General features: G+C 46.1%; 2 protein-coding genes across 8 annotated transcripts in view; both read left to right on the forward strand.

The window, feature by feature from the left end:
- The window catches only part of EXD2 (exonuclease 3'-5' domain containing 2), a 51,484-nt gene extending 43,782 nt beyond the window's left edge, over positions 1-7,702 (forward strand). For 3 of the 5 annotated variants that reach the window (XM_017878626.1, XM_017878631.1, XM_017878628.1), the window contains 4 exons: positions 152-258; positions 512-647; positions 1,686-2,042; positions 5,255-6,754. In XM_017878626.1, the coding sequence (XP_017734115.1) occupies positions 152-258; positions 512-647; positions 1,686-2,042; positions 5,255-5,471 (817 nt within the window). In that variant the 3' untranslated portion in view covers positions 5,472-6,754. Of the gene's footprint in view, positions 1-151; positions 259-511; positions 648-1,685; positions 2,043-5,254 lie in introns of all 5 variants that reach the window. The other 2 variants (XM_017878627.1, XM_017878630.1) reach the window with 1 other exon arrangement.
- Positions 7,703-24,235: 16,533 nt separating this feature from the next.
- Positions 24,236-25,258, forward strand: part of GALNT16 (polypeptide N-acetylgalactosaminyltransferase 16) — a 96,655-nt gene continuing 95,632 nt past the window's right edge. For 2 of the 3 annotated variants that reach the window (XM_017878634.1, XM_017878636.1), the window contains exon 1: positions 24,437-25,065. In XM_017878634.1, the coding sequence (XP_017734123.1) occupies positions 24,889-25,065 (177 nt within the window). In that variant the 5' untranslated portion in view covers positions 24,437-24,888. Of the gene's footprint in view, positions 24,342-24,436; positions 25,066-25,258 lie in introns of those variants that run through there. The other variant, XM_017878635.1, reaches the window with a different exon arrangement.

A 25,258-nucleotide genomic window follows, 5' to 3' on the forward strand; every position in this document is an offset into this window, starting at 1 on the left:
CACTCTTTGTTTTTTCCATAGTGGTGTGTTTGACCTTAGTGCTTAGTGTTGAGAACAGTTTGAGTCACTCAGAAGAGAGCATGGGAAAGCAACAGACATTTTGACCCACAGTTAGCTTTCGGTTTGAGATTTCTCTTTCCTTTCCCCACAGAAAATCACCTCTTTATGATAACTGCTTTCTCCATGCTCCTGATGGACAGCCCCTCTGCACTTGTGATAGAAGAAAAGCTCAGTGGTACCTGGACAAAGGCATTGGTGGTATGAGATTCAGCTGTCCTTGTTTATCTCTAATTAGGTGCTTTGGATGCTGGCAGGAGTGGGGAGTGAGATAAGGAAGAGGGAGGGATGGAGGAAGGCAGAGAGACCTTGAGATGCATGGGACTGGGTAGGCACAACCCAGAAATCTTGTTCTCTGCCAGGCCATAGCAGAGAACAGTGAAGGTAGTGCTGCTTCTTGGGCATGGTGGTGGGGGCAGGGGAACAGTCAAACACTGATGTCTCTTCTCTTAAGAGCTGGTGAGTGAAGAGCCCTTTGTGGTGAAGCTACGGTTTGAACCTGCAGGAAGGCCCGAATCTCCTGGAGACTATTACTTGATGGTTAAAGAGAACCTGTGTGTAGTGTGTGGCAAGAGAGACTCCTACATTCGGTGAGTGTGGCATTGGGCCACCCTGGTTGTCTGTGGCAGATGGAAATTGCTTTTGTAGCCATATGCGGAGCCTTTGGGGGCTGTGGCTGAGTCTGTCCACTTTGGCTGAGAGGCTTATCCCTGGCATCCAGCTTCCCCAAGAGCTTTGGTATTCTGCTGCCCTTGCTATAGTGGCCTTTATGCCTCCTGAGCCATTTCTCAGTTTCTGGAGTGCAACACTATGCTCAGTAATGGTCTGTCATGTGGAAAGCGGTTCCCTTTTGCTCATGAAAGACTAAAAACCAGTTCCTTCAGAAGCTGTGTTGTTCTCATCCTCTCTTGACTGGCTCACCAGCTTTTTGAGCCCTGGTTTTGTTCGTGGAGTATCCAGATGTCCTGAAGCCTGCCCTGTGCTGTAATACTGTTTCACATCAGGGTCCCTGCACCATGAGAGTGAGGCTGCCAACTACACCTGAGTGCCCAGACACTTGGGCTTTCTCCCTGGCTTCTGTGGAGTCACTCACTTTCCTCCTTTCTCCCCTGCAAAGTGAGACAAAGTCATTGCTGCCAAGAGTTTTTCCTGAGAGCTTAGTTCTCCTTAGAAAATAATGATGGACCCTGGTGAAGCAGGGAAATGGAGTAAGGTATTTGCTTCTCAGATGAAGGAAATTGGCTTTTTCAGGTTCCTAGGCCTTCTTGAGAGAGTTGTTGTCCAGGTGTCAAAAGGCCATTAGAGAATCTTTTCAGTTCTCTGAGACTTTCCCTTCTGGGAGCGCAGCCCTCTCGGAGGTTGTTATTAACCTCTTGCTACACTGGCCCTCCATTGAAGCCCACAGCAGGTGATCTGTACTTACTTGCAGGAGAGAGGAAGCTAAGACATAGATGGGCTGAGAGTGGAATAGGTGATACTGCTTTTCTGTGATCTGTGTTGGGCGGTGGTGCTCAAGGCTTCCCAGTCATGGTTAGGCCCCAATTAGAACCCCAGTAGCCTGTCTGCTGTCTTCCCGTGTGCTCTGTCATACACTCATGAGCGCTGCTTTCTGGCTGGGCTTGTTCCAGGAAGAACGTGATTCCACATGAGTACCGGAAGCACTTCCCCATCGAGATGAAGGACCACAACTCCCACGATGTGCTGCTGCTCTGCACTTCCTGCCATGCCATTTCCAACTACTATGACAACCATCTGAAGCAACAGCTGGCCAAGGAATTCCAGGCCCCCATTGGCTCTGAGGAGGGCTTGCGCCTGCTGGAAGATCCTGAGCGTCGGCAGGTGCGTTCTGGGGCCAGGGCTCTACTCAACGCAGAGAGCCTGCCTGCTCATCGAAAGGAGGAGCTGCTGCAAGCACTCAGAGAGTTTTATAACACAGACACGGTCACAGAGGAGATGCTTCAAGAGGCTGCCAGCCTGGAGACCAGGTACAAAGCACAGTTCTGGTCAGGGAAGGGAGTGCGGGATGTACCAGGGACATTAATCCTCATTACTTAGTGAGAATGCTTGCCAGGGAGGGGGCATTGGCTGCTTAGGCACAGTGCCTAGCCTCATGCTTCACCTAGTAGGTGGCTAGTAGTTTAAGATACCTTAGAAGTGGAATAGAACAATCTACTTGAGGATTTCCTTTCCATAGGAAACTTGCTTTTTGTGAGGTCCCTATCTTTGACCTTTTTTAAGATCATACACTTAAGTTCAGTCATTTCTGTGATTAGCATGAGAGTGCAGTTGTGGTGGAGCTGCATCTTACACTTTCTATGCAGACGTAAATCCTCATGCCAGCTCATGAGATGAAGTAATAGTCCAATAATACCCTCAAAGTTCTGAAGTTCCCCATGAGATACAGTACATTCACCCCTCAGTATCCATCGAGGATTGGTTCCAGGACCTCCCTTGAATACCAAAATCCACCAATGCTTAAGTGCCTGATATACAATGGCATAGCATTTGCATATATCCTACACACATCCTCCTGTATACTTTCAATCACCTGTAAATTACTTATAATACCTAATACAATGCAAATGCTATGTAAATAGTTTTTATATTTTATTGTTTATGAAGTAATGAGAAAAAAGTCTGTATGTGTTCAGTACAGATAGTACAGATAGTTTTTTTTTTTTCCAAATAGTTTTGTGTGTATGTGTGTTTTTTTTTTTGTTTGTTTTGTTTTTTTTTGAAATAGCTCTGTCACCCAGGCTGGAGTGCAGTAGCACTCTCTTGGCTCATTGTAACTTCCACCTCCCAGGCTCAAGTGATCCTCTCACCTCAGCCTCCCAAGTAGCTGGGACTACAAGCATGCACCACCATACCCAGCTAATCTTTGTATTTTTTGTAGAGATGGGGTTTCACCAGGCTGCCCAGGCTGGTCTCAGATTCCTGACCTCAAGCAATCCACCTGCCTTGGCCTCCCAAAGAACTGGGATTACAGGCATGAGCCACTGTGCCTAGCCCTAAGTCGTTTTGATCTGAGGTTTGAATCCACAGATGCAGAACCCACAAAGATGGAGGACCAATTCTATGTGTGGTTTTGTGTCTTTGACTTTATACAGGTCTGTGAGAACTGTGACTAATGAATTCATAGTTCCTATCTCACCTGCACTCCAGGGTATCGGCCCACTGAATGGAATGTTGAGCAGAATTGCTGTTACTATGTAAATTACTTTTCTCTTTTTTCCTTCCTTGCTTTCTCCCTCCTTCTCCATGAGTACATAGTTGAATTCATGTGACACAATGTAGTGTTCTGAAATGAGAAATGAATGGGCACATGGCTCAGATGGTAAGAACTCTGGGCTACCATGTGCAGTTCTGCCTCCCAACTGTCACTTTTTCCGACAGGACTAGGAGTTGAAATAAGGGAACTGATAAGTTCACAAAACCTTGAGAGTGATGCTGGTTGCCTATAGGGTTTTGTTAACTGAAAATTAAAATGTAACTCTAATTATAAGCAAATACTTAATTTTTTTAGAAAACAAAATTTTTTTTTACTCATGCTACTGATCTATTACAGATACTGCAAATATTTATTGAACAGATATTTATAGATATACTATATCTTGCAGCAAACCAGCTAATAAACTTCACATAAATTTCCTTAATTGTTTCTCATGACAACCCGACAAAGTAGGATTTAGATTTCTTACTGGTTAACTGCTATTATATTTTAAATTTTAAAAATCTTTCAAAGTTTTAAAAGAATTATAGAATTTTATCCCCATAGCTATTTTGTGAGGTTGTAGAATAGATGTTGTTTTGTAAGTTTTTTGTTGGATACCCTGAGATTACAGTTAAGTAACTTGCCAAGGTCATATATATTACAAATTAGAGAGACTGGCTACTTTGACCCATTTCCAAATATGTTTTCTTTTCTTTTCCTTTTGTTTTTTCTTGAGATAGTCTCACTCTGTTGCTGCCCAGGCTGGAGTGCAGTAGCACAATCTCGGCTCACTGCAACCTCCACTTCCTGGGTTCCAGTGATTCTCCTGCCTCAGCCTCCCAAGTAGCTGGGATTACAGGTGTGTGCCACCACACCCGGCTAATTTTTGTATTTTTAGTAGAGGCAGGGTTTCACCTCGTTGGTCCGGCTGGTCTCAAACTCCTGGCCTCAAGTGATCCTCCTGCCTTGGCCTCCCAAAGTGCTGGGATTACAGGCATGAGCCACCACGCCCAGCCGCCAATATGTTTTCTAAAGCAGCTAAACCTCCCCTTTCAGCCACAGACTTTTCTAACAAATTCATCTTGCTGAATTGGATAGATGAATGCTGGACTTGTGACTGAGAAGAACAGTTGTTTGGAGACAGACAAGTTAGTGGGAAGTGCATGAGCTAAATATTAATAATAAAGTGTCTGCAGATACCCAGAGACACCAACACTGCTGGGATGGTGGGCGTCTTGGGAGGGAGGATTGAAAGTGGGGTATGAATGTAGGGAGAGGAGAGTGTGTGGGGGCAGGGTACTTCCTTGAGGAAGGCCATCTTTATTCACAGGAGGTGAAAGCACCATTCACATGGCATTGGAGCAGTTTTGAAGGACTCTGCTTAGGAAGGAGGGAGGGATTCATCTCATTTAATGGCACCATTTGCACAACTGAGCAACCATGGTAGCATTTCACTGTGACTAAAACACTTCTCACCACTGTGGCTTGGCATCTTTTTGTGAGAAAGAAGGCTCTAAAGAAATATGCTACCTTGCATTTTATATTCAGTTATTAAATTGTGTTGTGAAAAAGTGTAACATGTGGGCTGATTTAACAGCCTCATATAAATACTGTGTCGCAGAATGAACAACTTAAAAGAGGGGTGAACTGGTCACTGGGTAATCCTGGAAGAAATGGAAGACCAGCATTCTTCAGCCATTATCAGCTGGATGGTAGGGCCCCTCTCGTGGGAGCTGAACATTATACAGTGGCCTTCCTGTCAGTAGGGCTCAGAACCCTGGAATACCTTCTGTTGGAATTGTGAGTTGTATGTTCAATCTATAAAAAAGGGTAGAGATAAGAAAGAGGATGTTTGGAAAACACCAAAGTAACCCGTTAGGAGTCCTTCAACCTCCCCATTTATCCTTGGCCTGCAGCATTTGAAGCTGTGAGGCCATCCTGTGCTTGTTTCCCTCAGAACCTTTGTTTTTCGTGTCTTGGCAGAATCTCCAATGAAAACTATGTTCCTCATGGGCTGAAGGTGGTGCAGTGTCACAGCCAGGGTGGGCTGCGCTCCCTCATGCAGCTGGAGAGCCGCTGGCGTCAGCACTTCCTGGACTCCATGCAGCCCAAGCACCTGCCCCAGCAGTGGTCAGTGGACCACAACCATCAGAAGCTGCTCCGGAAATTCGGGGAAGATCTTCCCATCCAGCTGTCGTGATAGCTGCTTTCCTCCCGGTTAGGACAGGTGGAAAGCTGGAGCCAAGGTTGAAGAGTCACCTCTTCCCATTTTAATACATCATTAATTGTCAAAACCTGGGTGACACGAATCAGAATACTAACCTAGACTAATCCTAGGATGCTTCTGCTGGAGCAAAGATATTGTTTGAAGGAGAGTTTATGGTTTTGGATTTTAAGCGGGCAGGGTCTTTTATCCTCTCTTATTTTTGTGGACAAGAGAGGCCTTGGCATTTATTTTACTCTCCCTCTTCTGCTATCCCTGTGCAGAGGAAAAATGAAGAATTCTCCCAGAAGTGACTTGTCAAGACTTTCAAAAAATGTTTTTAATGCATTTCTTCCTTGTCTGGTGCCTCAGTTTATCTCTAACAGGGGCTGTCCAGTATATCAGTCCCGTTAAGAGGGAAGAAAAAGTTCTTCCAAAGGCTGGAGAAGTGAGCAAGGAGTCAAATTTATTTTCCCAGTTCAACGTCATCATTTCCCAGTTCAACGTCATCATTATCATTTATTTGGCTTCATGCTCTCCCATAACTCATGTAATTGAGATCCATCCCATCTGGGTCACTTCAGTCTACTTCACATACTTGAAAAGGCTTTCCTTTACACATTCAGGACCAAACAGCAAATTCCTGCCACATGCTTCCACCCTATCACTGGAAGAAATCCTTTTCTGGAAATGAGCCTTTGACCAGGGTGGGGCAGAAAGAACCACAAACTCCATCTCCTAATAGAACTTTGAAATTCACTCAGCTTTTCCTTTCATGCTGTTTGTTGCCTGCTTGTTGCACTTCTCCTGCCCCAGAACTGCAAGATTTTTAGCTTCACCACTTTCTGAGGGGAATGTTATCTTTTATCCGAATCAGTATCAGTTTCCCTATATTCTGGGCTTCATCGAATTTGCAAGACTGACCTCTTTTAAGCATTTAATTCACTCCCAGAGTCATCTGGTCAGGTTGCAATATGAGGACTTCTCTGTCTCTTCTGAAGCCTAGGACACCGAGGTTACTTAATACATTAGATGTTCAAAAGAGGAGTGTTGTTTCATCTTTCAAAATGTTAGGCCGTCACTTTGAGTATAAAATTAACTTATTAATGATTAGTATTTTTTCTAAAGTGTTAGGAAAACTTTCTTATTTTATAAGATCTTAACAAGCTTAGAAAAGAATTTTATGACCAGAATCCAACAAGAGCTCTATTTTGGAATTGTGCCCAAGTTGGTGATGTTTGCTCTAAAATTGATAAATAAAACTTCTTGTAAGCACAAGGCTCACTGGATGTGAATGTAAAACTTCACGACTTTATAAAACTGGTAAGTGTTCCTAGGGAAGGGGCTATTTATCCTACAGGTCCCTGCCTCCTGGCAGTGCCATGGTATGTGTGCATGGATATACCATACACAGTCACCATCGGCCATCAATAGCAGCCCACGAACCTACGTGTACATCCTGCATCTTGCTCCTCTGACCCTTCATTCCCGTTTGTCTTCAAGCAGGCATTTCTGGGATCTAAACTAGAAATCCTTGAAAACAAATAGTACCAGCCACTTTGAGGAATGTGCGTTCACTATAGTGGGTTATTATGGGGTCTCTGCCTCCTGGCTGTGTTATGCGGAGCCCAGGAGTGGAGCTGTGGAAATAGATGGGGAGAGGCTGGTACTTGGGTTGTGGTAATAGTCAGGCTTGCCACAAGAGGGCACTCAGAGATTTGTTTTTATATTCATTCTTGCAGAAAAAAGTGACTGGTTACTGAACGTAACTCATGACTTATGTTTCAAATTTTGCATACCTGATTTTAAGTCATTTTGATAGCTTTGCAAGAAAAGTTTTTCCTTTGAAACAAGGGAGTAGGGCGGTTTCATTTTCTTTCCTTCTAATCCTCGTGCTAAGAGGTGAGAAACACTTAAGGACATTTAAGGTGCTAAGGAATGGGTTTTCCCATGGAGCTTTCTGTAAGGCACAGTAAAATACAGCCAGCAGCAAAGTAGAGGAAAAAGCCAGACTGCGTCACACAAGATTTCTCATCCTTTTCAGGAGGGAGTTACTGTGTAGATTTGAATCTTTTTTCTTTGAGTCTGCTTTGAACTTCAGCAGGCTTTTCCTAAGACTGACAGTTGTCATCGTAAATGAGAGATTTGAGGGTAGACTTATTTTATGGTAAATGTCTATTTTTCTGATATAAAAGTAACAATGCTCATTACAGAAGAGTCTAAACAAAGAATAAAAATTAGCCATCTTCTCTCCATCTAGAGCAGAGCTAAACTTTGCTGATATGTTTATGAATTTCCTTTCAGTATTAAAAAGTGCATATAAGGTGTATAATATTTAAACAAAATTGAAGGTCATACATATATACGGGTTGGTATCCTAATTTTAACCTCTCACTGATTAACATGGTATCACGAGTAACTTCCTATGTTTTTAAATCTTTGAAAATAGATTTCTAGTGGTTCTACCTTATCCATCCCCACACTGTTGAAAATTTTGGTTGTTTCAGATACTTTTATTATCAGTGATGATGTGATAAAGTTTCTTGTGTATATCTCTTTGGCTCTATCTTTGGTAATTTCTTAAAACTAGAGTCTTAGAATTGGATTGTGAAGAGGGGAACTTACATTGATTGCCAGGGTTGAGTACAAATTGACATCACCTTTTAGGAATGAAATGCTTCTCTTTGACCCTTTAGCTCCAGTGTCCCAGCGTAGTCACTGAGCTTCATATGAGTAGCAGTGAGAGGATGGTGTCACAGCAAGGGCCTCTCTGCATGCTCCCTGATCTTGTGTTTGCAGGTTCAGCATCTCTTCTTGAGTCCTTCCCGTCTTCCAACCTTATTGCCTCATTTCCCCCTTGTAGTCAATGTTTTTTGGAAACACTGTTTATATTTATTTTAAAATAAAAATGTAAAAAAGTAAAAAAATAAAATATTAAATTTTAAAATAAAGGCTATAGGCAGATGTTTTTTTCCTGCTACATAAACAATTAGTTTTTTATTTTTTTTACCACTTAAGAGCACAGCCATAAGTTACTTATTCTTATCCATGTCACGGATAGAGATCAGATGACAAAATGTGTTCTGTTGAAATAAAGCCACTTTAATCCTGGATTTTAGACTCTCAAGAATCCAGCAGGCAGAAAGAGGTTTTGTTCACCTTCCTATTCTGCCTGTTAGTTTGGGGCCCTAACATTTGACTGTGAGTTAAGTTCTTAGTTTATCCTGCCTCTCAATTTTTCATTCATTCATTTATCCTTTCTTCCTTTTTTCCCCTTCCTTATGTCTCAGCCTTATAAGAAGTATCATTTTTTTCTTTTAAAGGAGATGTTTTCTCAGTTTGCTAGTTTACTAATTATTATGTATTTTAAATGAATCTTTTTTCTGGTCTTTTATGTTTTCTATTATAAGATGGTCATTTTTCGAGCGTACCTAATCCCCTCAGGAGTACACTGAGAATCAGTTTTTGTCGGAAGAGATAAACTAAAAGGGCATAAGAATGATTCTTGTTTTGATTAACTGTTGATTGATCTGAATAACATAAAAATAATACATAATCTCCTCAATACTTTTTTTTTGACAGGGTCTCACTCCAGACTGGAGTGCAGTGGTGCAATTATGGCTCACTGCTGCTTCAACCTCCAGAGCTCAGGCAGTCCTCCCATCTCAGCTTCCCAAGTAGTTGGGACTACAGCCTGTGGCACCATGCCTGGCTAATTTTTTTTTTTTTTTTTTTTTTTTTGTAGAGAGAGGGTCTTGCTTTGTTGCACAAGCTGGTCTCAAGCTCCTGGCCTCAAGCTGTCCTCTCACCTTAGCCTCCCAAAGTACTGGGATTACAGGTATGAGCCACTGTGCCCAGCCCCCAAATACTTTTGTTTCGGAATTCAGATATAATTTTCAGGCATTCACCAAGATGTCCCTTGTGCAGGAGCCCAGCAACTTCTGCCTGTCCCAGTCTTGGAGTAGTTTTGCATCAGGTGATGGAGCAGGGATGACGTGCAGCCACACAGCCCGTGTGTTCAAAAGTACCTATTCCACCAGCCTGCTAGAAGGTGTGTTAGTCACTCCCTTTGCTTGAGGAAGCAAGGCCTTGCCTAAATGCTAACATGTTATTTGGAAAGGTGGGAAGTACATTATATCATTGTTTTTTTTTTTTTGTCTTAACCAGCTTTATCTGTGGCCAATTCTGGTTGGGGGGCCTTAGAAACTGGGTAACTGGACCAAATGGTTAATCATTTGAGAGAGAATCAAGAACTGCCTTTGCAGAGGAATAGAGTTGTCAAAGGACCGAGTTCATGCATCCTGGGTTGTACCCCCTTCTGATATGGTGCAGGCTGCCTCAGAGGTCATTTTGTGTTGTGACTGAATGGAGATAATGTCATACCCTCCAGACTGAACTCAAAGCATTTGCTTTTTGCTATTTGTTATTCTCAGATTTTTCTCTCTTGCTGGATGGGTAGCCTGTTGCCTTTCTCTCAGCATAAGCTTCAAAAGCTGCCGAATTTATAGGCAGCATTATTATAAGCATGATGTTTGGGTTCAGAATATTCCTGAGTTGAAATGGCTACTTAGAATCTACTGCTGCTGCTGCTGCTTTTTTTTTTTTTTTTTTTTTTTTTTGGAGATGGAATTTTGCTCCTGTCACCCAGGCTGGAGTGCAGGGGCACGATCTTGGCTCCCTGCAACCTCTGCCTCCTGGGTTCAAGTGATTCTCCTGCCTCAACCTCCCAAGTAGCTGGGATTACAGGCGTGTGCTACCACGCCCAGATAATTTTTGTATTTTTAGTAGAGATGGGGTTTCGCCATGTTGGTCAGGCTGGTCTTGAACTCCTGACCTTAGGTGATCCACCCGCCTCGGCCTCCCAAAGTGCTGGGATAACAGGTGTGAGCCATAGCGCCTGGCCCCCTACTTCTGCTTCCTAAAGATCTCCCTTCTCAGGCTGCAGCATGCCAAGGTGGAGTTAAGATTCTGGCTACTCAGGCCACCAGGGTATCTATTAAGTCCTAGATAAGAAACAGAATTTTGAGCTTAGTAAGCTACAGGCGGCTGAAAAGGAATGAGATTGAAACATGGATAATTTTAAAGGAGGTACATTTATTTGTTTAGTGGGGATGGAGTGGGCTGGGAGCTTGTTCATGAACTGAACTTCAAATTTTGTTCTTTCCTGTACCTAGTTCTGTCATGTACTGGAGGGTCAGAGAAAAGTGTGCTGGTGACTGAGGTTCTGGTTCCAGCCACCAGCTGTGTGCCTTTGGACAGATCACTTTTCTGGGCTCCTTTCTGTATCTATAGAGGTTTGAATTAGATGTGCCGTAAGGGCCCTCCTAGCTGTAGCATTCTGTAATCCACCCCACTGTTTCCTTATGTGGCCCTTTCCCTTGAGTACTGTGTACTTTCTGCTTTGTTGCACACTCTCGTCCTACCCCCAGCACTGGGAATGGAGACTACATGGAAAGAAGGGTAATAAGGGAAGCAGGATGCCACACCATGGCCTCATTGGCTAGGGAGAAGCCTGCTCTCTCCATCTAGTGTCAGAATACCTGTCTCACCGGAGATGTGTGGCTCTAGGGAACTCACATTTCTCTATCGCCCAGTCAACTGAATAATCAGAAAGAGAGAAGGGAAATCTGTATGTTTAACCACATTGCCAGTGCTGTAGGATTTAATAGGAGATTAAGTGTAAAAGGGAAATGAGGCAAGTGTGGCAGGTGTTGTAGATGGGAGGATATTGAGTGGGGAAAGACTTTTTCTCATTTTAAGGGTAAATAAGATTATATATATGTATATACACACATATGTGTATACATACATATATATTACATGCATATATACACATACATACACATGTATATATACACACACATATATACATACATATATATTACATGCATATATACACATATACATACACATGTATATATACACACACACACATATATACACATTACATACATATATACACATATACACACTCCATTACATATATATACATAGGTACACACATATATGTATGTAATGGAGAATTGAATTGAGTACTTTAAAAAAAAAAACTTTAAACCAATAAGTAAAAACACTCTTTCTGTGTTTTGTGTGCAGTGTTGTGACAGCCCAAAAACATTGGAGGCATCCATAGTGTTAACATGTTCTTATCCATCCGTGAGTCCTAAGACATGAAGAACTCACAGGGAGACAGGAAAGCATCTCTGGATCCTGTCTTGTATAACCCTGACTTGCCTTGGACTTTGTCCTGCTTGCCTTTGCCTTTGCCTGGGCATCAGCTAGACAGACTTGTGCAAAATCTAAAGTTTGCATTTTATAAGCTGCTGAAGACATTTATCTCTATATATCCATCCCCTATGACCTGACAGAAAATAGAATTTCTAGTCCATCCTTGTGCTTAGTTTCAGTCCCAAAGAGGATTGGCTTTTCATTGTGTAACACAGATTTGTACCAAGTGTGTTCATCTTGGAGCTCTTTTCACAATAGTCACCTAGATCTAGACATGAGCCCCTGCTTTCTACCAAATTGGGGTCCTTTTGTTGTTTGTTTCAGAAAAAGTAGGCAGCTAGCCAAACAGGAAGCTCAACTACATTTCTCTGCCCTCTCCTCGATGGACCCTAACTTTATCTAAAATTCTGAAATTTCTCCTTATATCCCATGGAATCAACTAAAGCCCTGTTGGCTGGCTTCATTTCTTTTTAATCAAGATATGTATGTTTGGCCCTGGAGGTTTGGTAAGCCTGAGCTGTTGCACATATGGCTCCCTCTGAGTTCTTGGACACAATGAGCAGGACAAAAGTTGGCTACGAAAAGGAACATAAGATGACTTAGGTTAGTTTTTCTTTTTTCAATGTTGTACAAGTGCAGAGCACTTGGCTGCCATCCCCCTCTCAGACCATCAGCAGAGCTTGACCTTGGCCAAGATTTTGCCTCATCCTCTCGGCATTTCAGCAAAGAGTTGCATTTCAGTCATGGAATGCTTAACCAAAAGCACATGCTGTAGTGGTGGTTTCCAAAGAGTAAGTTTTTGCAAAAAGTCCACATAATGTTTCCTCATAACAGCAGCTTTCTCTGAACCACCAACCCAACAAACCTCTTAAGTGGTGAGTTTTTGGCTTATTTGTCCACAAGGACTGGGATTTTTTTTTTTTTTTTTTTTTTTTAGCAATATTTTATTAAAGTGCAGTATAACTAACATATGATAAAGTGCACAACTGAAGAACACAACTCAATGAATTTTGACAATGCATATATCCGTATAACCACCAGGGGCTGGTGGTGGTAATATTATGTGAAACACCTATTCTAATGATGTACATTTTGGGATTGGGAGGTTGTGCATTCATCTAGCTGAGAAAATTACTATGAAACAGTAAATCCAGATCAAAATGTGATGAAGATCCACCTGCCACAGAGAAAGTATTAATGGAATATAAGGCTAGGGTATAGGAGAAGTGGCCCAGGAAAGCCATCCATTCAAATTTTGTTTCCTTCCTACTTGAGAGGGTTGGGGATGAGAGGTCCGCCCTTCCCTGGCTCATAAGCCCATGAGTTGTGTAAAACACTGTTCAATAAGGAAGAATATAAGTGCTCTTATATATTGAGTCCAGGCAGTTTTCACTTTTGTCACATCTAGTGGATTTGGTTATTGCAAAGCTTCATGTTTGATTTTAAGACGTTGATTTTTTTAAATAGGTAAAACATACACATAGTATGAAATTTTAAAAAACATATAATGAAAGGAAAATCACTCCAGTGTTTCTGCCCTCCTTGAAAGCAACCAGTGTTACTATTAATTTGTATCCTTCAGAGAGATTGTATGTGTGTGCGGTTTCGTTTTGTGTTTTAATTCCCAGGTTTCTTATTTGGTCGCGAACGAATAATATTCTCCACCCCTTTGTTTCCTACTTTAGACTCTAGGGCAGTTATGCAGAAACGTTTTGGATACTGCAGCCTCAATAGGACTAATTCTTTTTGTTCTGTACCATGAAGTTCATCCTCTGTATCTGTCAGCTGGTTCAAAAGTCCATGTTTCTCACAGGATTGGCCATGGGTTAAGAATCATTGAAGCTGTGTCTATTGGGCTCTCTCTCTCTCTATATATATATATTTGAAATTTTCCATTAAAAATGTTTTTTTTTAAACTCAGTCTTCTGTTTGTTTTAAAATAATGCTTAGTTGCAACCTAGAAGCAAACTATAGATTAATCTCTAGACAGAACCCCCTGCCCCACCATCCAAGTCAGACATTCAGAGTTCCCAGTTTGCAAATGTGACCTAGGATGGTTATTCACCTTCACAAGCCATCCTTCTGTTTAAACATAGGATTGACTCCGAATTTAGTTTGAAAAGCCAGCTTCTCTGGCAGGTAAAATTTGATTTATACACTAATTCTTTCAAGAATATGAATCTCATGCAGAAGAGGGCTTATATTCTGCCTTCTTGAACAGGTTTTACACAACTCATGGGCTTATGAGCCAGGGAAGGGCGGACCTCTCATCCCCAACCCTCTCAAGTAGGAAGGAAACAAAATTTGCATAGATGGCTTTCCTGGGCCACTTCTCCTAGACCCTAGCCTTATATTTCATTAATACTTTCTCTGTGGCAGGTGGATAAGGAGTCGGATCTTCTCCAAATTAGAACTTCCCGAAGATACACAGTTCAGAGAAAGGAGCGAGGCTCTTGGTGTTTTCCAATTCAAGTCCCGTATAGTTTCCCTAGGGCCATTTTACCCTTGGTGCCCTTTCATGCTCGCTCCTTGGTCTTGCTATAGTCTTAACACCCAAGGCCTCTCAGTCATCATTAAGAATATTCCCACTGGTCAGGGAGTGCCCTTTGAGTGTGCCCTTAAGAGCAGCTATCAGATTTGAGCAGTATGTGCTTTCTGACAAGTTTGAAGACAGGATGAAGGAAGCCATTGAGTCTTTCCCAGTGGAAATGGATACCACAAGCTGCCTTTGGGACTGTGTTCAATATGCGAGAAGTTTAGTGGCCTGGCAGCTTGGGTAGGGTTGGGGATGTAAGCGTGGGTCATTTAGGATGGGGCAGGGATCTTCATGGTCTCAGCCATGTCATCCATTCAGGGTCCTGATGCTGGAATCCTTCCCTCAGCCTTTGGCTCCAGCCTTTTCTGGGCAGGAAAATGGAACGAGGCAAAATGCCTGGTGTGTTTTAAATAGATTCTGCTTGTGGCAGCCAATAAATCCAACAGCTTGGAAGGTGAGTGACCCTTCCCGAGACTTACATTGTGCCATTTCTCTTGCCCCTAGCCCCCGGAATACTGACCACCCTGGCCCCTCCTGCTGTCCTCCCCTCCGACCTAAACTCCAGTGATGTTAGCCATCCTCCTGCTGCTCCCTAGATGGACTCTCTTCAGGCTTTTCTGGTTTTAGTATTTATTACACTTTCCACTTGGCTTTTTCTGTGCGCAAAGCTGATTTTCCTCGTGCTATTTGTTCACTCCACCCAGTGCACATCCCCATCTGCTGCTGCTTGTCTGACTCTCATGGCTTCTCGATTATCTTCTTGCCTCCACCTTCCCGTGGCCTGCTAGGGGACAGCCCAGCCCCATCTGGGCCTGTGTGCAGTTGGACAGGCAGGAGAGTCTGCTCATTGCAGTGACAAACATTGGGACCTGCAATGTGAGGTCAGCAATCAGTGCTAAAGTACAGCCAGGACACCCCACATTGAACATAGGCAGCACGTAAAGCCGTTTTCAGAAGAGTGTCTTTTAGCAGAGAGAGTTAGGACCTCCGAGGACCAATGTGGCCTCTTCCCACCCTATCACGGAGACCACTTACAAGACCTAAGCATCATGATCTCTGGATTCCCAGTAAGGGGTCATACAAAGGAAGGACATGAATATTTTTTACTTACTAAGGGGAGATTGGCTGTGTTGATTCCGGAAAGAGGTAGGGTGTGGGGAAAGTGAATGGAGGGTAGAGGCTCCTACCTTGAACAATCTCGGTTGTGGGGAAAGCGAGAGCTCCAGACTGGGAAGCAGACCTCAGTGATGACGGCTATTTCTTGGCAGTGTGGCAGTGCCATAAGTTGGCCAAACAGGTAATGGGGGAATCAGAAATCCGAGGAGGGGCATAGGGAAGTAGGACACACAAGTGATGGGCCAGCACCCATTCAAAGTTAGAATCAGAAAAGGAAAGTCAGTTGGAGGCTGGATGTCATGAGGGAAAGCTGATGAGGAGCTGGCACTGGGGAGATCAGGGCAGTGGGACGCTGCCAGAGACCCTGCAGCCCAGCTCTGCCACATGGAGGCAAGCAGTTTGGGGATGAGGCCAGGAGCAAAGGGATCTGTGAGGACCCTGTCTCCTACTCATCTCTCACCCTTTTATCCTTTTTTATGAGCCTGTCCTCATGTTATATTAGTAGTAAAAAACAAACAAAGGCAGTCTGCCTTTGAAAGGGGATGGCACAGCCTGGAGAATTTAAGGCTGGATGTATTTCCCCCTTTGCTGAATTCTTAGACCTCTTTGCCCATCTGGTGCTGGAGCTATGGGGCCGGCCCCTTACTGGAGCACTCTGAATGGAGTCCCTACACAGCTTGACAGCTCAGATAAGTGCTGGTGGCAGGGGTAGCCAGCAGCGGGTGTGCACCCGCAGAACCCCTCCAGGCCCATGGGGCAGCCAGGGAGGCAAGACTGTTGGCCAGCCTGGCTAGAGGGGGGTGTTTGCCTTAGGGAGGGCCTGGTCTGAAGGCAGCCTCCAGTGTGTGAGTCCAGCTCAGTCACTGGGCTCCTCTTCCCCTAGGCACTGAGCTGCAGAGAGACATGTGGTAGAAGAAAGAGGATAGAAAACTTTTTTCTTGCTGGAAAAAAATTTTAGGTAAAGAGGTAAAAAAATTGAAAAGGTACAAAAAGGTATACAATGAAGGTCTCTCTCCTACTCCTGTTCCCCTCAAATTCCCCTCCTCAGAGGCATCCCCAGATGTACCAATTTCTTGTACATTCTTCCAATTTCTCCTTTTTTAGTCTGCTGTAATCCAGAAGTTTCCAGATTCTTGATCAAATGGACTATTTTAAGTTGTTGGGATGTGTGTGTGTGTGTGTGTGTGTGAGATGTAGAGGGGGGAATCAAATGATAATAAAGAAAATTGTATCCTAGTTGATTGCCCATTATTCTTGCTGAGGCAGGGGATGGTTTAAAACATTAAAACAAGTAAATAGAATTCTAAAATGCTAGCACTTGAAAGGACCTTCCAAGTACCTCTCCTCTCCTCTCCCCTCCCCTCCCCCTCCCCTCCCTCCCCTGCTTCCCCTCCCCTCCCTGCCTTCCCTCCCTTCCCCTCCCTCTCCCTCCCTCCCTCCTTCTCTGCCTCCTGTTTTTTTTTTTTTTTTTTTTTTTCCCCAAAGCCCTCCCTACTAACATGAGGAAGAGGGCCCAGGATAAGTGACTTTTTCAGGGTCACCATGCTAGCTGACAGCACATCAGCCACTAAAGTGGACATTAAAGCAATGTTCCTGGGATTGGTATATATTTTCAAGCTCTCAGCAAGGCTGAAGATATTCATCGATATATTCTGAAGTATAATTTCTAAAACCCAGGTTTCCCAACTCCCAGTTGTCCCAGTTGCCCAAGAAAATACTGAGTGCTCCATCTTTAGGTAGTGGTCTTTGTAAAGATAAGTGATTCAGAGGTGGAAGGAAAGACAAATGATCAGACATGGATTTAGAAATTTCCTCTGGTGGACACAAATAGGAGGAAAGAAATTAGTAATTCCAGGAAAAGCCCAAAGTCAAATTCCAATTGAAAACAGAGCATGCGCACACATGCACCCACCCACCCACCCACCCATACACGAGTACTGGCAGAAGACAGAAGATGACTGCCGGCAAAGTCTATTGTCTGTCTATCCTGCTGGGCTCCAGGCTGAGATTCAGGGTCCAGGCAGAGGCTGTGAGAGGCAGCATAGCGCCATCCTTCTGCCAAAAAACCTGCAGCCCTCTGGCTTACTGTCACTGGGCAGGTATTTTCTTGTTGGGCGAAAGGGAGAAATGTCAACTTAGACTAGACAACTAAGAAGACAAGCTGTGCGTGGGGAGGATGTGCCTGGCCATGCCACCATGGAGCTCTGCCACCACTGGCTCCATGAGCACTGACAGACAGCCCCAGCTGTTTCCTACCACCTACCAGGAGGAAACGCCATAAGATTTACATGCTGATAAAATGGCAGGATGATATTTTAAAATCCTCCCTGTTTTGGCATCAGCTCCAGACACTGTGAGCAATTTCAGTGTCCAAGCCAGACTGATGGGCCTTTTGATGGCTTCAGAGGGTGGCTTCAGTGAGAAGGGGACATGTAGGACTGTAAACATTGGCTGTAAAAGCCTTCAATTGCTTTGAAATGGTAAATTTCCAGGCAATGTGGATCTGATGTTATATGCCTCCTGCATTAACAGCTTTTTCTTCCCGTTCAATTATTTTGACGGGTAAGGGAGTAGAAATTACACTTCAAAATATATCGATGGATATTTTCAGTCTTGCTGAGAGCTTCAAAATATGTACCAATCCCGGGAACATTGCTTTAATTTCTACTTCCCAGTTTCACAAGGAAAATGGAGATATCAATTATAAGCACCATTAGACTGAGGGAAATGCAGGACCAGGACTATGGATCTCTCTTCAAATTCTCTTTGGTCTTGTCACCTGACCTTTTTGATATTGAGCCAAATTTTATTCAAACCCTAGGTCAAGGGGTCCATCCTGATATGTACCAGATGAGATTCCCGATAAAGCAATGAGTATTCCTAAGAGCCTGGGTCCAGGGACTTGAATTAAGGCATCTGACAGGCAGAAACAAAATGCCAGTTTTCTGTCTCTCCATCTTCACACGAGGCATCCAGAAGCCCTCATCTCTGACAACATGGCCTTTCTGCCATGCCTAGGTGCTGGGTACATAAGCAGCCACCCAGCAACATATTCGCCCCAGTTGTGTTTCTGGCTTTCTCATCTCTACCTGACTGGCGCCATCCACTCTCCCTGAGCTCCAGATCTGGATTTATAGATGCCTTCCTGGACCGACCACAGAGAACTCAAGTTCACTGAACACACCTCCCCAATTGGCTCCTCATCCTATATTCCCCATTTCAGTTAATGGTTACATTACACCAAAGCACTAGTCTCCTAAGCAAGAAACTTACATGCTATTTTCAAATCCTTTCTCTCAATCCACCTCCAACTGACCACCAAATCTTACCCTCTTTCTCTTCTGCTTCAATGTTACTGCTCTAATCTGTGCTTCTGTGGAGCTCTATTATATCATCTTGTGATATTTTTTTTTCTTCTGAGGCAGGGTCTTGCTCTGTCACCCAGGCTGGAGTGCAGTGGCATGATCATAGCTCACAGCAACCTCAAACTCCTAGGCTCAAGCTATCCTCCCCACTAACCCTCGTGAATAGCTAAGACTACAGGCATGCACCACCATGCCCAGATAATTTTTAAATTTTTAGTGGAGATGAGGGTTCACTATGTCACCCAGGCTGGTCTCGAACTCCTGGTCTCAAGCAGTCCTCCTGCCTTGGCCTCCCAAAGTGCTGGGATTACAGGCACGAGCCACCACACCCGGACTCATCTTGTGATTATCTGTATTTATTTCTCCATTGTCAATTACTAGACTCTTCAGAGGCTACAACCAGATTCTATTAATTTTTGTATTCCCAGTACCTAGAATTGCCTGGCATGGTAGGTGTTCAAGAAGGAAAGGAAAGGAAGGGAGTGAAAATTCCACGCCAATGGGCAATCAGGCACTGGCTTTACAGTCTGAGTGGGCTATCTGGCATTTTCATGGGACAGAATGGGGAGTAGCAGCAGCTGCCACCCTCAATATTCATTCATTCATTTACTCTGCCTAGATATTTAGTGAGTGCTGCCAAGATGCCCAACACTGTGTTAGAAACTCATGATACATAAAAGGAGGCTGCCAGGCTCTGCTCAGAGGAGCTCCCATTGAAGGGAGAGACAGGCATGTGGTAGGCACTAACCTGGCCTCTTGGGTCATGTAGTCTGATCTGAGGACCTTGGCCACTCAGCTCTGCAGAGGCTACGGAGAAGGGGAAGGGGCTCAGGAGAAGGTAGTGGAGACAGGAAGGTCAGAGAGGCCTTGGAAAGGGCTCTGCCTCTGGGATCAGTTCTGCTGAGGAGTGGTTTTATTTATGTATTTCTCCTTTGTACAAATTCCTTGCTTGTTGATGAAAATCATTTGACACATTTCTAATTAGCCTGCAGCCTCTGCAATGCTATTATTCTCAAATGCAACACCTGGGTTATTTCATGATCCCTAGTAACATTTATGGTTCTTGCAGTTGTCCACCAGAATTGGGGTCATTCCTTCTGCTACTTCTGATGGGACCACAAAGGACTTTCTCTCCCCACTCATCCTGGGGCAGGAGGGTTTGGCCCTGGCTCCATGACTTGGGGAGGAAGCACTGGCAGGGGACTCACTACACTGGTCCGTCCTGATCCTAGACGAGTCACCCGCTTTGTCTGTGCTCTAGTCCCGTACTCATTTCTCAAGTGCTTGGCTTAAGAGAGAAGTGCATTTTTCATAAAGCTACCCTGCCTTTTTCCTCCCTCCCTCTTCCTCTCCCTTCCTTCCATCAGCAAATACCTATGAGATCGCATTCCAAGGGCTTTAGACAAACAAAAAACCAAATACTGCACATTAACAAGTATGTACTATTTGCCACTACTAGAAGCACTGGGGAAACAGTGGTAAACAAAATATACAAGAACCCCAGTCCTCTTGGAACATATACTCCAGTGGCAGAAACTAATAAGTAATAAACCAGGGTTATCAGACAAATAGGAGGAGGAAGATTGACAATAAGAAAGCTGCCAAGTTCCTTTCAAAGAGCTCAGTCCTTTCCTCCATATATAATGGTTTGTAGAAACTCACCTTATAAATATCTTTTCCTTAGAGACGATTGGTGCATTTAGTGCGCTCAGCTGGCAGTGGGCAGCACATGCTCCACTTTATGCTGGCACCTCCGTGGGCATCAGTATCCTCCCCTGTGGAAAGGGGATGATTGCGCCTTCTTCACAGGGTCGTTGTGAGTATTCTGAGATCCTGTATCAGCACATTGCCTGTTGCATGGTAATATACATTCTGTCCACCATCCCTGCCTTCTTTCCTGCTTAGAGCAGATATGGGCCCATGAGGGTATCCAGTCAGGTCCCTTCCCTACCTTCTGGGCCCTACTGCTGCAGACAGAGCAAGAGCTTCTGAGCTGGCCCAGCATCTCAAAGGTAATGAATGGGAGGCTGGGGCCCTGCTCTGTGCCTCTCCCCTGCCTTGCCTCCAGCCTGCTCAGCAGAGGCTCTGGAAGAGGCAGCCACCCACCCACGGGCAGGACAGTCTATGAATGCTGGACATTAGCCATGGCCAAAGAGGCTCACGTCAGATCTGTTCTTGGCAGCAATAGTGAGCAATCCCTTTCAGGAGGCCCCTTTCACCTCCAGCAGCCAGCAACAGCCTGCGGGAAAGAGCCCCAGGGGACTGGGGTGCTTACTAGGCACTGGATTTTATATGACTTTATTTCATCCTATCTTTCCCAACAAAGTTGTGAGGTAAGAGCTGTCAGTGCCCCATTTTGAAGTTGAGGAAACTGAGGTTAAGAATTTGCCTAAGCCACTCTCTTAATTTGTGACAGGATCAGCATTCAAGTTCAGGTTGTCCAGCTCCAGAGCCAGGGCCTTACACTGAGCTGTACCCTTTGCCCCTCGGTTATCCACTCCTCTACAACCCCCACACCAAAGGCACGGAGGCGGAGAGCTCCTTGGGGCATCTGGGAGCCCCAGGGGCTTATGGAACTTTGCCCAGCTTACCCTGAGTGCTGGCTTTGACAGCTTTAAAACAATGCACCTAAGAGAAATCCTGTGCCTAAGAGAAATCCTGAAAGGGAGGAAATGCAAGTTCTAAGTGGCACAGTTGGTGGGAGCCCCGCTCCTCACAGGACATCTCGTATCCCTCCTTTTATGGATGAGAAAACAGTGAACTGTGGGCAGGGGAAGTGAGGCTCCTGCATACAGAAATTCAGACCATACTGCAGATTTCCCAGTGGCGTCAGAAGCCCTGCACTCGTACCCAGACACAAGCGTTGAAAATGGCACGGGACTTAAACTGAGCTTCACTACTTATTTGCTGTAGAATTCCAGGCAAGTTGAGTAGCCTTTGGGCTTCAGTGTCATCGTCTGCAGTTGGGGATATGATCATCCTTAGCTCAGGGTTGTATGGGCGTTAGAGACAGTATAGGTGAAGTGGTGGCACAGTGACTGGCATCTGGTAGGTACTGAGTAAACTGTAGCTATTATGATGACTCTTGTTTTCAAAGTTCAAAGTCTGTGAAGAAACAGCGAATTCCTTAGCTGTTGCTTTGATTCTATGATGCTGCTGGAATCCATTCCTAGTACCAGAAAGGAAACAACACTTATGGTCATTTCTGAGCATTGAAACCTATCCCAGGGAGGGCCAGTTCTGCACCCCCTTGGGATTAGAATCTGAAACAAAGACCACAGACTGTAGCCAAGGTGGCAATTCCTGGTCTCTAGCTCTGCCAGAGTGCCTATGGCTTCAGGCACATTACTCCACCTCTGTCTATGTGGAATTCCTGTAAGTCAAATGAGCACGGTAATTACTTGCTGTCTTACCCCCACCCCACCCCTGTCATCCCCCAGGGAAGTGCCCAACTAAGGAAGAGCTGTGGTAAAGTCATCTAGAGAGGCTACACTTCACTTCTGTGCAGTCTTTCTGGTGGTGGGGGCCAAGGAAACCTTCTGTCAGGGACAGAACTACCAGGAGTGACCATTTGGGGCAGAAATATAGCATCCTCACCACTGAGCCCTGGGCAGTAAGTGGTGAGATGTGAGAAACCCTGCCACATTCTAGCCCATCCTTCCCCTCCCTCCTTCTCCCCATGGAGCCTTCCTTTTGGAGTCACTAGAAGCCCCATCCACCTGGTTTCAGTCAGCATGGTCCAGCTTCATCCCCATGCCGAGGGGTGAGTTTGGAGTCTTTCACCAGGAGGTGATAGGTGATATGATGTCTTCAGATCCCACATCCAAAGGCAACTAGATATGCACACAGCAGGCTGGGATGAGGGGAGCAGCCTATGACAACAGGGCTACTCCCCAAGTCTTTTACCTGGCTCACCTGAGAGCTGTGTGAAAATGGGGGCACCAGGAGAGTAGGCAGTTCCCTTACATTTTCTTAGTTGATCTGAGAGGCCTGTGGAGCCTAATTACCAAGGAGCAAGGTCTTTCCTGGCCTCCCACAGATGGCATGACCACTGGATCTGCCCCATGATTCCTGCAGAAACCAGGTAGTGGTTTGGCAGTGGTTTTCTCCATCTATGCAAACGAGCCCTGGCCTCTGGCGCAGTCTTATTAAACTCCCCAGGGGAGAGACACCACCTGGGAGAGCATCTGGTGTCTCCACACCCCTGCCCCTGTTGCTTGTGACTGCCACACCTTATGCCTGAAACTCCCTGCTACTTGTGTAGACCCTTTTGGGGCCCTCTTTTGTGCCTTCTCTTCTTTCTAGGCCCATTCCCGCTTGGGTCACTTTTGGACTTATCTAAGTGTCCTCATAACTAGTCTTCTGAGTGAGGATATCGTATTGCAGTGATGACCCTGGGTTTTCCGCAGCAATAACCCAACTAGGGGTTTCTTCACCTCAACAGAAATGTATTGAGCATCTATTATGTGTGCAGTTTAGTCTCAAGTGCTGGAGAAATGGAGAAAAGCCACCTGATTTTACTTCTATCTGTCAGGGTGGTGCTCATGGGATGCTTGTGGGGGGCATGATGCTGTGACCTCAGTTTGCCTGATTCCCCAGGTGGCTTCATTTAGAGGCTGGACCCTATGTGGGTCTTCGGAGAAGCCATGGTGTCCAGCAGTGCCAGCAGGAAGCAGACTCCTCACCAACTCTGCCCCGGCATTCAAGGACCTCCTGAGTTCAGACTCACCCAGCCTGGCCAACCTCAACTCCCATCAAATCCTAGGCCCCCTGCAACGCCCTGCAGCTCTCTCTCTTGAACACATCAAGCTCTTCCATCCTCTGGATCTTTGCAAGGCCTATTCCTGCATTCCCTCCCCTTTCCTCACTTCCCCCTTCCTTGCCTCTTAAGTGATTCATCCACCTTTCTGGGAGCTTTCCCAAAGACCACCTTACAATAAATTATTTCTTCCTCTGTTGGATCCCTACTTTGTTGTTACACATCTACTCATTGAGTGCTCTGTGCCCGACACTGTGCTAGTCTCCTAAAACTCATCTAAGTCACTTGCTTTCTGCCTGAAGAGTAGTTCACGCCTGATTCCCAGTGCCTCTAGGGCTGGAGCGGAATCTCAGTGTCTGTGTCCTAGTCTCTCACCACCACGTTTTGCACTTTGTCGAAAGGTGTCAGATGGAGAGATGGCTTCCAGAGTGGGCTCTGCCCACTAATTAGCCGTGTGGCCTTGGGAGAATCATCCGGCCTCTCTTGCTTCCCTTCTTTCCGATGAAATAATGCTGACGATGATATTTCAGGGTTGTCCAGGTGTCAATGAGGCGGGGTGGGGGAAGCATCGTGAAATCCGGGAGCCCCAGGCCAGTGGAAAATGTGGAATGGCTGTACCCCTACTCTCCTAGCACTGGGTGTGAGGCAGCGTCGTTTCCCCTTCGCTCTCCTCGAATGTCAAGTGCACCAGCTTCCAATCCCTCCTCTGGGCGGGCCCTGTCTGGCTAATCTTGGTTGCAGATTCCAGTACAAACTCAGGACTCTCCCCTGCCCAGCCGCCTCTACCCAAGGACTCGCGGAACACACCTTGAATCCCGCGCCAGAGCGCAGCCCGGAACTGCAGCTCCGCGGCGCGGGCCCAGGTCGGGGGTCGCGCGTCTCCAGTTGGTGACTCAGGGCCGCTTGGTCCGGGGGTGGGTGTGGGTAGGCAGGACCGACCAGGGCCGCGCGGGGGCAGCTGCCGGGCGTTCGGTCATCTAGCGGTGGGAGCCGAGGTTGGCTCTGGCCAGTCGCCATTCCGCCGCGGGCGTCTGTCTCGCCGGGTTCCCGGGCGCGGGAGGAAGGCCCGCGCCGCTTCCCACCCGGCGCGCTCCTCTCCCAGTGCGCAGTGGCCGGGTGGGTCAGCCGGCGGCGGCTGGAGCGCGGGGCCGGCCCTGCGCGCGAATGAATGGGCGCCCGGGGGACGCGCGCGCTCGGGGCTGAAGGGCATTAGGACCGTGAGGATCGCTCCGCGATCCTGTCTCTCCCTATCACCCCCCCGCCCCCCCGCCACCTCTCTCCTTTTTCTGCTCTGCAGGACTGAGCAGCTAGGCGCGAGCGAAAACAAACAGCTGGGGCTGCGAGCGCCCCCGCCCCAGCCCCAAGAGCACGCCGGCCCCGGCCCCCACCCGGGGCGCCCGTCTGCCCACCATGAGGAAGATCCGCGCCAATGCCATCGCCATCCTGACCGTAGCCTGGATCCTGGGCACTTTCTACTACTTATGGCAGGACAACCGAGCCCACGCAGCATCCTCAGGCGGCCGGGGCGCGCAGAGGGCCGGCGGGAGGCCGGAGCAGCTCCGCGAGGACCGCACCATCCCGCTCATTGTGAGTACGCCCCGAGCGTCGGGCGGCCGGCTAGGGAGCCGCGGCGTGCGTCCAGCCCCTGCGCGGCGGCCGGGGGCGCGGGGCCCGGCCAGGGGCTGAGTGCCCCCTGCGCCGGGCCGGCTTTGTATATGTTGGAGCATTCCTGCCCGTTGTTATGGCAACCTCTGCCGGGCGGCTGGGCTGGGGCGCACCG

The sequence above is a fragment of the Rhinopithecus bieti genome, unplaced genomic scaffold (genome assembly GCF_001698545.2).
Source record: "Rhinopithecus bieti isolate Rb0 unplaced genomic scaffold, ASM169854v2 scaffold_11252, whole genome shotgun sequence".
Lineage (NCBI taxonomy): Eukaryota > Metazoa > Chordata > Mammalia > Primates > Cercopithecidae > Rhinopithecus > Rhinopithecus bieti.